At 41.6% G+C, this 12,483-nt stretch overlaps 1 protein-coding gene across 1 annotated transcript in view; it reads right to left on the bottom strand.

Annotated features, from left to right (window-relative positions):
- Positions 1-12,030, bottom strand: part of LOC126426748 (plexin domain-containing protein 1) — a 421,413-nt gene extending 409,383 nt beyond the window's left edge. The window contains exon 1 of the mRNA XM_050088735.1: positions 11,801-12,030. Coding sequence (XP_049944692.1) covers positions 11,801-11,876 — 76 coding nt within the window. The 5' untranslated portion in view covers positions 11,877-12,030. The remainder of the gene's footprint in view (positions 1-11,800) is intronic.
- Between the last annotated feature and the right edge of the window lie 453 nt (positions 12,031-12,483).

Below are 12,483 nucleotides of genomic sequence, written 5' to 3'. Positions count from 1 at the left end.
ACAGTTCGATAATATTTCGTAGTTACTTATCCTGCACCACACATTTGTTTTGACAGCATCAAACTTGGGGGAAAGTTGTTCTGTCACTTTGTTCCCTTCCCCGGCAACAGTGATGGCGCCGTCGTAGCTGCCGGCTTTCTCAGGATCATTTCACAAATATTTGACCATTTTTTCGATGTATTTCATTTTCAAGCTTTGTTCGGAAAAAATATTGACATATCAACCAATGTATTTATGCTATATAGATACGCCTTGAGCTGAGCTTTTTGAAACTTTTTTGCACAGCTAGTAGGAACCGTTCAAGAAATATTTCAGTTTTCTGTCAAAGTACCAACTTACGATCATTTCATTTTTTTAATTATCCTGATTACTTTAACAACTACACTATTTTTGCCAGCCTAGATTTCACACTGCTCAATTTGATACCCCATCTGTGCATTCGTTGTAAGGATTTGTACAAAAATCCGCTGTGTAATTTCTAGCGAGTCGAATTTGCATTCCGCTGAAACATTTGACCAAAAATGATGAACATCGAATTTAAATCTGTTTTTCTAGGTGTGTGCGCGCATTCATACCCTAGGCACACGGCAGGCACGATTTCGTAAAGAAATTTCGAAACTATCGCTTACCAAACCAAACACCAACCTTTGATAATGACCTCATAAAACATGGCGGCTAGTAGGACAGTGTGGACGCGCTGAAGAACGGGCCATCATCCCCCCCCCCCGCCAACTCCCCTCCCCCCCTCTCTCTCCCGCTCAAACTCTCTCTGAACGAAACGTCACAAGCAGTCTTCCTCGCTAACTTGCCTATCGTCTTTTTTCTCGCGCTTGGCAAGCCGCTAAAAAACAGCTGTCGCGGTGAGTTCCCACTTTGCGTGTTGCCAACCTTGCAGCATCGCATCGCCAGATCGTATTTCCGCCACTGCGGTCTACTCCGCGTCTCCAAGACAAGTACAGGGAATGGCCTCAGAAGAAAGTAGTCTTGGTTTGCTGTTGGCAACCGATTCAGATACCTTCAACTCAACGACCCGATCCATAATCAACGCAATTTTTAGAGGCCTCTGTACCACGCAATTCTTCCATCATCTGACTGGTATAATGAGCCCGCCAATACATCCTCTCCCATGCCAACCCCTTCATCGTAGAGCAGCACTTCTACCCAGCGTCTTCAGTTATTCGTCGCATGACCAGTTGTTTCGAAATATGGGAGTTTTAAGGCTTTGTAAAGGAGGATATAAGATGAACATCAACAAAAGCAGAACGAGGATAATGGAATGTAGTCGAATTAAGTCGGGTGATGCTGAGGGAATTGGATTAGGAAATGAGACACTTAAAGTAGTAAAGGAGTTTTGCTATTTGGGGAGCAAAAAACTGATGGTCGAAGTAGAGAGGATATCAAATGTAGACTGGCAATGGCAAGTTAAGCATTACTGAAGAGGAATTTGTTAACATCGAGTATAGATTTAAGTGTCAGGAAGTCGTTTCCGAAAGTAATTGTATGGAGTGTAGCCATGTATGGAAGTGAAACATGGACGATAAATAGTTTGGACAGGAAGAGAATAGAAGCTTTCGAAATGTGGTGCTACAGAAGAATGCTGAAGATTAGATGGGTACATCACATAACTACTGAGGAGGTACTGAAAAGAAGTGGGGAGAAGAGGAATCTGTGGCACAACTTGACTAGAAGAAGTGATCGGTTGGTAGGACATATTCTAAGGCATCAAGGGATCATCAATTTAGTATTGGAGGGCAGCGTAGAGGGTAAAAACCGTAGAGGGAGACCAAGAGATGAATACACTAAGCAGATTCAGAAGGACGTAGGCTGCAGTAGGTACTGGGAGAAGAAGCTTGCACAGGATAGAGTAGCATGGAGAGCTGCAGCAAACCCGTCTCAGGACTGAAGAACACAACAGCACTCACTCATTTTCATTACTTATGGTCAATTGTCAATTTTCGTACGATTAAAATATCTGTTGCAAATCGTATTCCAATTGGTTTCGATCATCCGATGGCTTTACTAGTCGATAAACGACAGCGTCTTCTGCAAGCAACCTAAAACGGCTGCTCAGATTGTCTCCTAAAACGTTTATGTAGATAAGGAACAGCAGAGGGCCTATAAAAATACCTTGTGGAACGCCAGAAATCACCTCTGTTTTACTTCATGACTTACCGTAAAGTACTACTGAGACCCCTGTGACAAGAAATCACGAATCCAGTCACATAACAGACGGTACTCCGTAAGCATGCAATTTCGTTATAAGCCGCTTGTGTGGTACAGTGCAAAAGCCTTGTGGAAATCTGGAAGTACGGAATCAATTTGAAATCCTTTGTCAATATCACTCAACGCTTCACGTGAGTAAAGAGCGAATTGTGTTTCAGAGGAACGATGTTTTCTGGATCCATATTGACTGTGTCAGTGGAGCTTTTTCTTCAAGATAATTCTTAACGTTAGAAAAAATGGTTCAAATGGCTCTAAGCACTATGGGACTTAACATCTCAGGCCATCACTCCCCTAGACTTAGAAGTACTTAAACCTAACTAACCTAAGGGCATCACACACGTCCATGTCCGAGGCAGGATTCGAACGAGCGACCGTAGCAGCAGCGCGGTTCCAGACTGATGCGCCTAGAACTGCTCGGTCACAGCGGCCGGCTACGATTAAACATCGCCAAATATAGTGTTGGAATTGTGTGTCTGATTCGCTTTTGATCGGGTTTGAGCACTCGCGGCATCCACTGCGCACACTGATTCTTGCTTTGGATTCTGTGAATGGTTTCCCTTGCGGTGACCTCAGTTGGACGGCCAGATGTTTTAAATTCATTAACCCAAAGGTAAATAGTCTTCAGTGACTATGTAGAGTCCGCCTGAACTTTGTTTTGATTTGTGCCCCAGTCTATCCCTTTAAATATTTAACAACAGCACGAAACTTTCCTCCATTTTCAATCGCAATCGACACACTGATCATTCACACTAGAGATGATGAAAAACAAAAACAAAAAAACAACAAAAAACAGACCGGATCGAACCTACACGGGTATTTTACTTCTGAATAACCGGTATTTTTCGGTATTTGTTCGCTCTCGGTCGTAACACTGTTCTTATTTTTTTCCCCAAAAACCGAGTAAAAGACCGAAATATCACTTGGCCATAACAGCAGTATTAAATTTTTTCGTTTTTAAATGAACTTTTTTAAAAGGAGTAATTTGTATTCGTAAAATTTGCATTGATTTGAAATATTGCGTTATCACAGAAAATGGGAAAAGCGGTCAGTGCAGCTTTAATAATTACGTCGACACAAACGAGAATCCAACATGTCATAAGAATTGGTAAGCAATTCTAAGATAATATCTCTGTTGCCGTGTGTCGTGGCTTAAGGTAAGCGTGTAGATGTCGCCGGACACCCATTGTATTGCAGAATAGCACAAACCCTTGTCTAGAAATATTTTTACGAAGTGACGTAGCAGTTAAGTACAATACTTAAATTGCTTTAAAAAATCAAAAATAAATCAAAAAAATTGTCTTCCAGTTCTATTAAATAGTAAAAGACAACGGATATTATAGTAACAGCAATAAAAACTTTATTCATCATCAGAGTATACAATAAAAATAGAAAGCAATTTATCTGCTGCCTGTGTCTACATAATATGCTTTTCCCTGCTTTTAGCCCTTGAAAACTGACAAATTACCACGAAAAAACAGTTCTTAAATCTCAGCAATGGCTATTCGTAATGGCAAAATAGCGGTATGATCCCCGATTACAACATGACTCGAGCAGAGTTTCAAAAAAGTAGAATCCATATTAGAATACTGCTGTTTTTTTGTAGAATTCAACCACTCACCGCTTTTCGATAAAAGCAGCGAATGTAGCATGGACTCAGTTTTTTTATTTGCCTATTTAAATTAATATTTTTGATTCTATGTACCTTCGAAGAGGTTCGGACTTTTTCAATCTTTATTAAATTTCTGAGTTTATTAAAGAGTAATAGGAATAAAAAAACCGAAAATCTGTTATTTCGAGCGGTTTTAACACTCCAACTGGTGCGGCAAAAAAGGAAAAACGATGTAACTGAAAGGTAGTTGTTTCGGCGATGACCGTTATCCCTAATTCAAACGGTTGTCAACAATGCACTGTACTCGGTAAGTTGTTGAAATCACAGACATACATTATTGGACTGGCAATACAGTATAATTAGTATCGCTGAATCACTTCAGAATCACAATACAACGGCTAATGTGAAGGACGCGTAAAGAGCCGTTTACTTACTGATAAAACAGTCTTAATAAACAGGGATAAACTGATACAACTACGGTCAGTACATCCGTCGAGTTTGGCTGTTATTTTTCGTACAGCAGATGGAAGATACAAGGAATCGAACATGTCTCAATGAAAGCTTAACTATACACATTTTACGTATTTTTGATTATCTAGGCCTAAATAATTACGTAATAGTTTGCATTTCCTGAAATACCGGCAGTGTTTAAATACTTTGTACATTTTAGGATTTTAATAAATCTAGTAGTAACAGACGTAGGCCTAGCTTAATGATGCGTTTTTAACCTGTTTCTATCAGCTTTGGCTTTTCTTTGAATAGTATACTCACCATGAAAGTGCTCCTGTAAATAGAATGTTCTACTTGTTCTTTATTCGTTTAAATGTTATTACGAAAACTATAGCATGATTCAAACGTGCGTATATATAATTTCACGTTCTTCTCATAACACGATTCTTCAATATATATGTTAAACTCAACTAGTATGCAAATACTTGCTCAAGTGTAGAACTTGTTTAGACCACCTCGCAAAGCTTACATCACTTCGTTTCAGAAAATCGTAGTTGTACCATAAACTTCCTAACTCCGCCATCTTACTTCACCAAACGTCAGGCTTCATAAAAAGTATGCGCCTTTGCCTGTCTAGTAATGTAACACCCCGTTTACATGGGGGCTCCCAAAACCGGATTTCCCAATGAGGCTTCTAGGTAGTCATGTAAACACTTCAGAATCGAATGTGGAAACGTGCTTACGGTCGCCGGTTTTTCAATTCCGCAATCTATTTTCGCTCCCATGTAAGTGCAACTGGTTTTGAAAAGTGCTTGGGCTGTCAGGTTTCGTCTCTTAAAAATTTTCTGCTAATATGGACGGAGTGGCTTCTTGTACAGTGAAAAAATAAGTAGAAAAGTTAGACTGAAGCTGTTTTCACCTCGTCTAGTTGAAAAGAAATAGCGACTGTGCTGACTAAATCAGAAACTGTAACAGCTCTTTTCCAGGCGTCATATTTAACTTTTCTAGCAAACCTGCTTCAGATGATACGTAAACATGACAGAGAAATATGGTTTCCGAAATTAGGTTTTCGTCTTTCTTGCAGTGCTCGTCTGCGGTCGAAATTCTTTATTCGATTCTTGGAACAACTCAAGCTTACCAATCATGAAGACGCAACAAAACTGTTCCACTCTTTCATGGAAATGTAGCAACCTTATTTGACCAGCCTCGATACAGAACTGTTACCAGGCAATCCAGTCACTATCTAGCGCTGATGTGTGGATGTGCCAGCCAGTCTGGTGGAATCACCGTAGGGTTGACGTGTCTCTCGACAAGCCCGTAACCTCAGCTTGAATCGATCTGCCTCGTTTCTTGGAGTGTCGACGAGATGTGTTTACTAGGTGTGGAGTACCAATCCCAACGGTGTCATGTAACACGGTTAAGGGAAAAAGGGGAGTGATCCGAAAAAGATACCAACCGTAACGATCGGATACGAGCGTCACACCTTGTCAACGACAATCGGTTTCAAACACGACAGGATTGCTTGTCATTGAAAGCAGGTCTGTCTCAACTTGCTTATCTGTACTCGGCATTTAGCTCCCTCAATCATCTAAGTTCTTGTGTACCAGGCATACAGCCAAGATTTCGCTGGATGCCTTTTTACCTTCAAGAAATTTGAAGAACAAAAAGTTGGAGTAGTTTCGGACGACGAATTGGCGCGGCGAGTGCAGAGTAAACTGCATCGAAATGTTTAAACAGATTGTAGATGACAATCGTCTCTAGAGGCGGAAATACGGAAGCGTCCGATCCCACCCGTCTGCTTTGACCCATGACGTCACAAATATGGCGGAAACAAAAACAAAAAAAACGCACTTTCCACAAGAAGCCTAATGACACTAACGGGACAAGCGCGGGAAATGGGGTGTTTTGGGTGGGGGGGGGCAAACTAAATATAAATAAATTTAGACGCCTTGCGTAGCTACAACGTGTAAGTGAAGACAGCCATGCATGAATACCCACCCACCTCCCCAGTGGTCGTAACCCCTGCAACCCATAGAAGATAGAGATGCTTCAGTAGCTGATTAGTGTTTTTTGTCTTTAAAAAAAAAATCTCACGGGATAGAACGAACAGATCAGAAAGATAAATATAATAAACTAAAACAGAAATTCGAGAAACAGATAATTAAAATACGTAATAAGTGTTTTTAAATTTAAAAAAATCTCACGAGATAGAACGAACAGACCAGAAAAGTAAATAAAATAAGATAAAACGGAACTGGAGACAGCCACACTCAAACCAAACTCCGCGCCGTCATGACGTCACACACAACACCCTTACGTCACGGGTGAAAGCCGACGCGTTGGATCGGACGCTTCTGTCGACCCCTAGAGGCCTTACACTACGGACGCGTACAATGTGTTACGAGTATGCAGTGGTAAACGCTTTCGGGTTGTGTTAATACCGTGTTAGGACACGCGGCACACAAGAGGATTAATGCAGGCTCATCCTTATGACGCTCCAATCCGCTCATTTCGTAACAGCTGACAGTTTCAAGGATGTATGTCGCAATGCCTACATCAGCACTACAAAAAGTGGAGTGGGCCGACGGGGGTTGGGGGAGAAATAACAAGCGCCAATAAAAAAACTACATTTCCGCTACTTCAAACACGCACAGCTAACAACTTTCACAGGATATTCGTATGACGTTGCTGTTATACGTTTGACAGACAACGTACATATTCCGCTTCTGCTTTTTAAGTTCTCTATCAGAGTATTACACTTCGCCACAGTGCCTCTGATACGAATACAGTATGTACTTACAAGGGAACCTCCCCATCGCACCCCCCTCTGATTTAGTTATAAGTTGGCACAGTGGATAGGCCTTGAAAAAGTGAAGACAGATCAATCGAGAAAACAAGAAGTTGTGTGGAACTATGAAAAAAATAGCAAAATATACAAACTGAGTAGTCCATGCGCAAGTTAGAAAACATCAAGGACAATGTATGCTCAGAAGCGCCGTGGTCCCGTGGTTAGCGTGAGCAGCTGTGAAACGAGAGGTCCTTGGTTCGAGTCTTCCCTCGAGGGAAAAATTTAATTTTTTGTTTCCAGACAGCTATCAAAGTTCAGGCACTCATACATAATCAACTTCGCTCTCCAAAATTCCAGGACATGTTCAGATTTTCTTGGCCATGTGCAGGATTTGACGGTCTACACACGGAAATACTTGAAAACGTTAAAAATATATGTTTTGACAGAGCACAGGGAAAACTGTGCGACTGTGAAACTGTTGCATTCATTTGTTGCAGTTAATGTGACAACTGTTATGTATTCATCACTTTTTTGGGTGTGATTATCACATCCACAAGAAAACCTAAATCGGGCTAAGTAGAAAAATCTTTTTACCCATTCGCCAAGTGTACAAGTTAGGTGGGACGACAACATATTCCTGTCATGTGACGCACATGCCGCCACAAGTGTCGTACAGAATATATCAGACGTGTTTTCCTGTGGAGGAATGATTGACCTATGACCTTGCGATCAAATGTTTTCGGTTCCCATTGGAGAGGCACGTCCTTTTGTCTACTAATCGCACGGTTTTGCGGTGCGGTCGCAAAACACAGACGCTAAACTTATTACAGTGAACAGAGACGTCAATGAACGAACGGATAGACCATTGTTGTTGTTGTGGTCTTCAGTCCTGAGACTGGTTTGATGCAGCTCTCCATGCTACTCTATCCTGTGCAAGCTTTTTCATCTCCCAGTACCTACTGCAACCTACATCCTTCTGAATCTGCTTAGTGTATTCATCTCTTGGTCTCCCTCTACGATTTTTACCCTCCACGCTGCCCTCCAATACTAAATTGGTGATCCCTTGATGCCTCAGAACATGTCCTACCAACCGATCCCTTCTTCTGGTCAAGTTGTGCCACAAACTTCTCTTCTCCCCAATCCTATTCAATACTTCCTCATTAGTTATGTGATCTACCCATCTAATCTTCAGCATTCTTCTGTAGCACCACATTTCGAAAGTTTCTATTCTCTTCTTGTCCAAACTATTTATCGTCCATGTTTCACTTCCATACATGGCTACACTCCATACGAATACTTTCAGAAATGACTTCCTGACACTTAAATCAATACTGGATGTTAACAAATTTCTCTTCTTCAGAAACGCTTTCCTTGCCATTGCCAGTCTACATTTTATATCCTCTCTACTTCGACCATCATCAGTTATTTTGCTCCCCAAATAGCAAAACTCCTTTACTACTTTAAGTGCCTCATTTCCTAATCTAATTCCCTCAGCATCACCCGACTTAATTAGACTACATTCCATTATCCTTGTTTTGCTTTTATTGATGTTCATCTTATATCCTCCTTTCAAGACAGTGTCCATTCCATTCAACTGCTCTTCCAAGTCCTTTGCTGTTTCTGACAGAATTACAATGTCATCGGCGAACCTCAAAGTTTTTATTTCTTCTCCATGAATTTTAATACCTACTCCGAATTTTTCTTTTGTTTCCTTTACTGCTTGCTCAATATACAGATTGAACAACATCGGGGAGAGGCTACAACCCTGTCTTACTCCCTTCCCAACCACTGCTTCCCTTTCATGTCCCTCGACTCTTATAACTGCCATCTGGTTTCTGTACAAATTGTAAATAGCCTTTCGCTCCCTGTATTTTACCCCTGCCACCTTTAGAATTTGAAAGAGAGTATTCCAGTCAACATTGTCAAAAGCTTTCTCTAAGTCTACAAATGCTAGAAACGTAGGTTTGCCTTTCCTTAATCTTTCTTCTAAGATAAGTCGTAAGGTCAGTATTGCCTCACGTGTTCCAGTGTTTCTACGGAATCCAAACTGATCTTCCATAACTTTGCGAAAATAAAGAAAGTAAAATTTCCACTCGAGGGATGACTTGAACCAAGGACCTCTCGTTCCACAGCTGCTCACGCTAACCACGGGACCACGGCACTCCTGAGCTTACACTCTCCTTGATGTTGCCTATCTTGCACATGGACTACTCAGTTTGTATATTTTGCATATTTTTTTCATAGTTTCACACAATTTCTTTCCGTTTTCTCGATTGATCTGTGTTCAGTTTTTCAAGGCCTATCCACTGTGCCAACTTTTAACTAAATCTGAGGGGGGTGCAATGGGGAGGTTCCCTTGTTAGAAAACTCTAAACAGAAAATACGACTGCAAGAAGAAGACTGCTGATGTATTTTCTTACACACCATACACCTGTAAAATATTTGACATTTCTAAACAAGAGAAAAACAAAAAGGCGATTACATCTACATAAATACTCCGCAAGCAACTGTATTGTTGCGTACAAGAAGCCAATGCGAGCAATTGTTGAGTATTGTGCCAGATTTTGGACTCCCTATCTACGAGTCGGTAACATTACGCGCAGTACCCTAAACTGGATGGCACAGGACGAATGGTCAGTATTCAGGGATGACAAACGACCATTCGAAGCAAAAGTGTCTCGTAAACATGGGATCTAATATTCATACCTGGAGAGCCATGACCATTTGTTTTGCAGAAGAGGTGTTCACGGTATCGAATATGAAGTGCGTATAGCTCAAGGTATGCAGGTATGCATTAGAGCCCATGTTTACGAGATTTTTTCGCCTCGAATTATCGTTCCTGCCATATCCCTGAATACTGCCCATTACTTGTGGGACACCCTGACTGAATGATCCGCAAAATACTGAATTCAGAAGAAAACAAGACTGCTTGCGAAGTTGTGAACCGTCAGCCATGCAGATAACATTGCTTGAATTTGGTACGGAATTGCCTTACTTTAGAAATATCTATGGTATCTCAATGAGCGTTTCCGACGAAATATGCAATCTTCAGCTCGTAATCCGTTCGTAATCTAAGCTAAGCGCTAGCCAGATTCGCGCAGTCCTGACAATGTGCTGCAAACGCAAAGTCGGAGGAAGGGTTACATAACCTAGTCGACCGCAGAACAAGTCGACTTTTTTCGCTGCAGAACCGTCAGCGGTGCCAGCACGTGAACGGAAAAATCCCACAAATAGGTTGATACACAAACACACGAGGTGTTACATCACGTAAATAGTGATGCGACATGTGAAACTAGAAAACTGTCACCTTTTCCCTGATGTGCTCGCTTTTATCTATTTTGCATCATTTTATCATTTGTTGTGATTTTACGTCTCGATACACTCACTATTTAAAAGAAATGGTCAAAGCTGTTTTTGAAAAGTTTGTGGTACAAGTTGCGTAGTGGGGGGCCCCTTGCATTGTTTTCGTTTATACACGACATATGTAAGTCATATACAACAAAATACTCTGGGACTTCATTATCGTAGTACGTTTCCTGAGTTTACCTTGCAGCTTTAGTTTTTACGATGAAAAACACGTTAAATACGGCGCAGACGCAAACCTTTGGCTCCACTAAAGATAAATTTGTTACCGCAACCTGTAATTTGCTTTCACATACGGCAGCTCACAACCGAATTATCACCTTATCAACCTAACCTAGACCACGCTACACGTCTGTCACCAGAACTAAGCTTTCCAACAGCACACATCAATTCACGTCTGCAGCTGCAACAATTTCCCCGAAACTAATACTTAATTCCTGCATAAACTATTTTCATAACACATACTGACAGCAGCTTGGGTGAAACTGTCTAATTTCTGCATCAACTGCAATGACACTAATTCAAGTTTGTCTCTCAGAAAAACACTCGTAGGATAATACTGTCCATATTTTCAAACAGTCTCTTCGGTAGCTCATAAAATGTGGTCTGAAACGTTGAGCATACTACCTAAGACCTGATGAATACTGCAGCAACTGACGACTTAGCAAATATTACAGCGCAAGAAAAGCCGTATAGAATCTTATTGCGCAACCCTCTAGAGAATTTAAACATTAACATGTTCGCTATGAATAAATCACGAGACGTATAGCCCAAGAAATGAATGCAGCTAACCAAAGAGCAACAGCAAACCATGTGGGCGGTTTCGTCGGAAAGGAAGTGCCCGTTTGAACTCATTGCCTAGCTCCCCCATTTGACAGTCTCGCAGCATCGCGCAACAAAATGTTTGCTGGTCAGAATAGTTCGCTATGATTACTATTTCTGGACCTTTGCACACCCGATAAACTGGCAGAAAAAGGCGAACCCGCAGGAAAATCTAACGGTAAACACACCAAAAAGACGGTCGTTTTAAGATTTAATCGCAACATCACTTATTCGCTAAACGCGCTTGCAACGGCCCTCTAATAACAAGGACAGAAACACAAGAGCGAGAAACAAATACTCCCGCTGGTCATTCACATGCTATCCGGGTTCTACAGACCCACCCGCTACACGCCGCATATGTTCTGTTACACCGTGATAACGGATGTTGAAGGAAACAATAGCATTAGATATCTGAAAGTCTGATCTGCTTATAAACAGATGTCACACGATATGCGTCCAAACCAGATGTCAGACGCACAACACTAAAGCTGAGGAAACACATGGGCTCGTAAGCTAAGCACAACTAAACGGTTCTTTTCGCTTACCTTGTGAAGACGCAGCCCGCATGTCTAGCAGGAGGCACGAAATAACGCCCAAAGTCCACAGCCACCGAATATCCATCTTGGAATTATTTCTCGTTTCAGTCTTTCTCGCGCCAACGAGAGCGAACAACGTACACCAACACTCCCGCACGACTTCTAATGTGTCACTGAGCCGCCTGCCAACAAAAGCCGACTGCCCCTCTGGAGTCAAGAAGCAGCACCCCCGCCCGTCGACGATAATAACTAGCAGCTCTGCACGGTCGTCTGCAGCGGTGACCCCAGTGTAACGGAAAAGAACGGGCAGCTCCTGACATCTCGCGGTAGCTTCCAGAAGCTCGCTCGGACTTCTTTGTTTTGACGCTATGACGCCATTTTGATGTTTGTTGTGGACGCGGCGCCGTCAACCAAGGAAGTTAGATTATTGTAACATCCATGCCGTCAACGATCACAGCTAGTAGAAAAAAAGCAAAGACATTATGCACCACTAAAAAATAAAAAATTAACGATTTTTTACATCTTGTTAACATGGAAAACGCAGATCTCAGTGCTGTCGATGTTCGCTGACACATTTTATATTTTGTATGTACAATTTATTCGTAGCGGTTTGCTGCGTTACATTGGAAAGGTAACCAAGCTTTATTCAAAGCCGAGTATAAATACATTTCTATGCAAACAAAAAGGAAACA

Source organism: Schistocerca serialis, chromosome 11 (genome assembly GCF_023864345.2).
Source record: "Schistocerca serialis cubense isolate TAMUIC-IGC-003099 chromosome 11, iqSchSeri2.2, whole genome shotgun sequence".
NCBI lineage: Eukaryota > Metazoa > Arthropoda > Insecta > Orthoptera > Acrididae > Schistocerca > Schistocerca serialis.
This window is presented reverse-complemented; position numbering and strand designations above follow the sequence as displayed.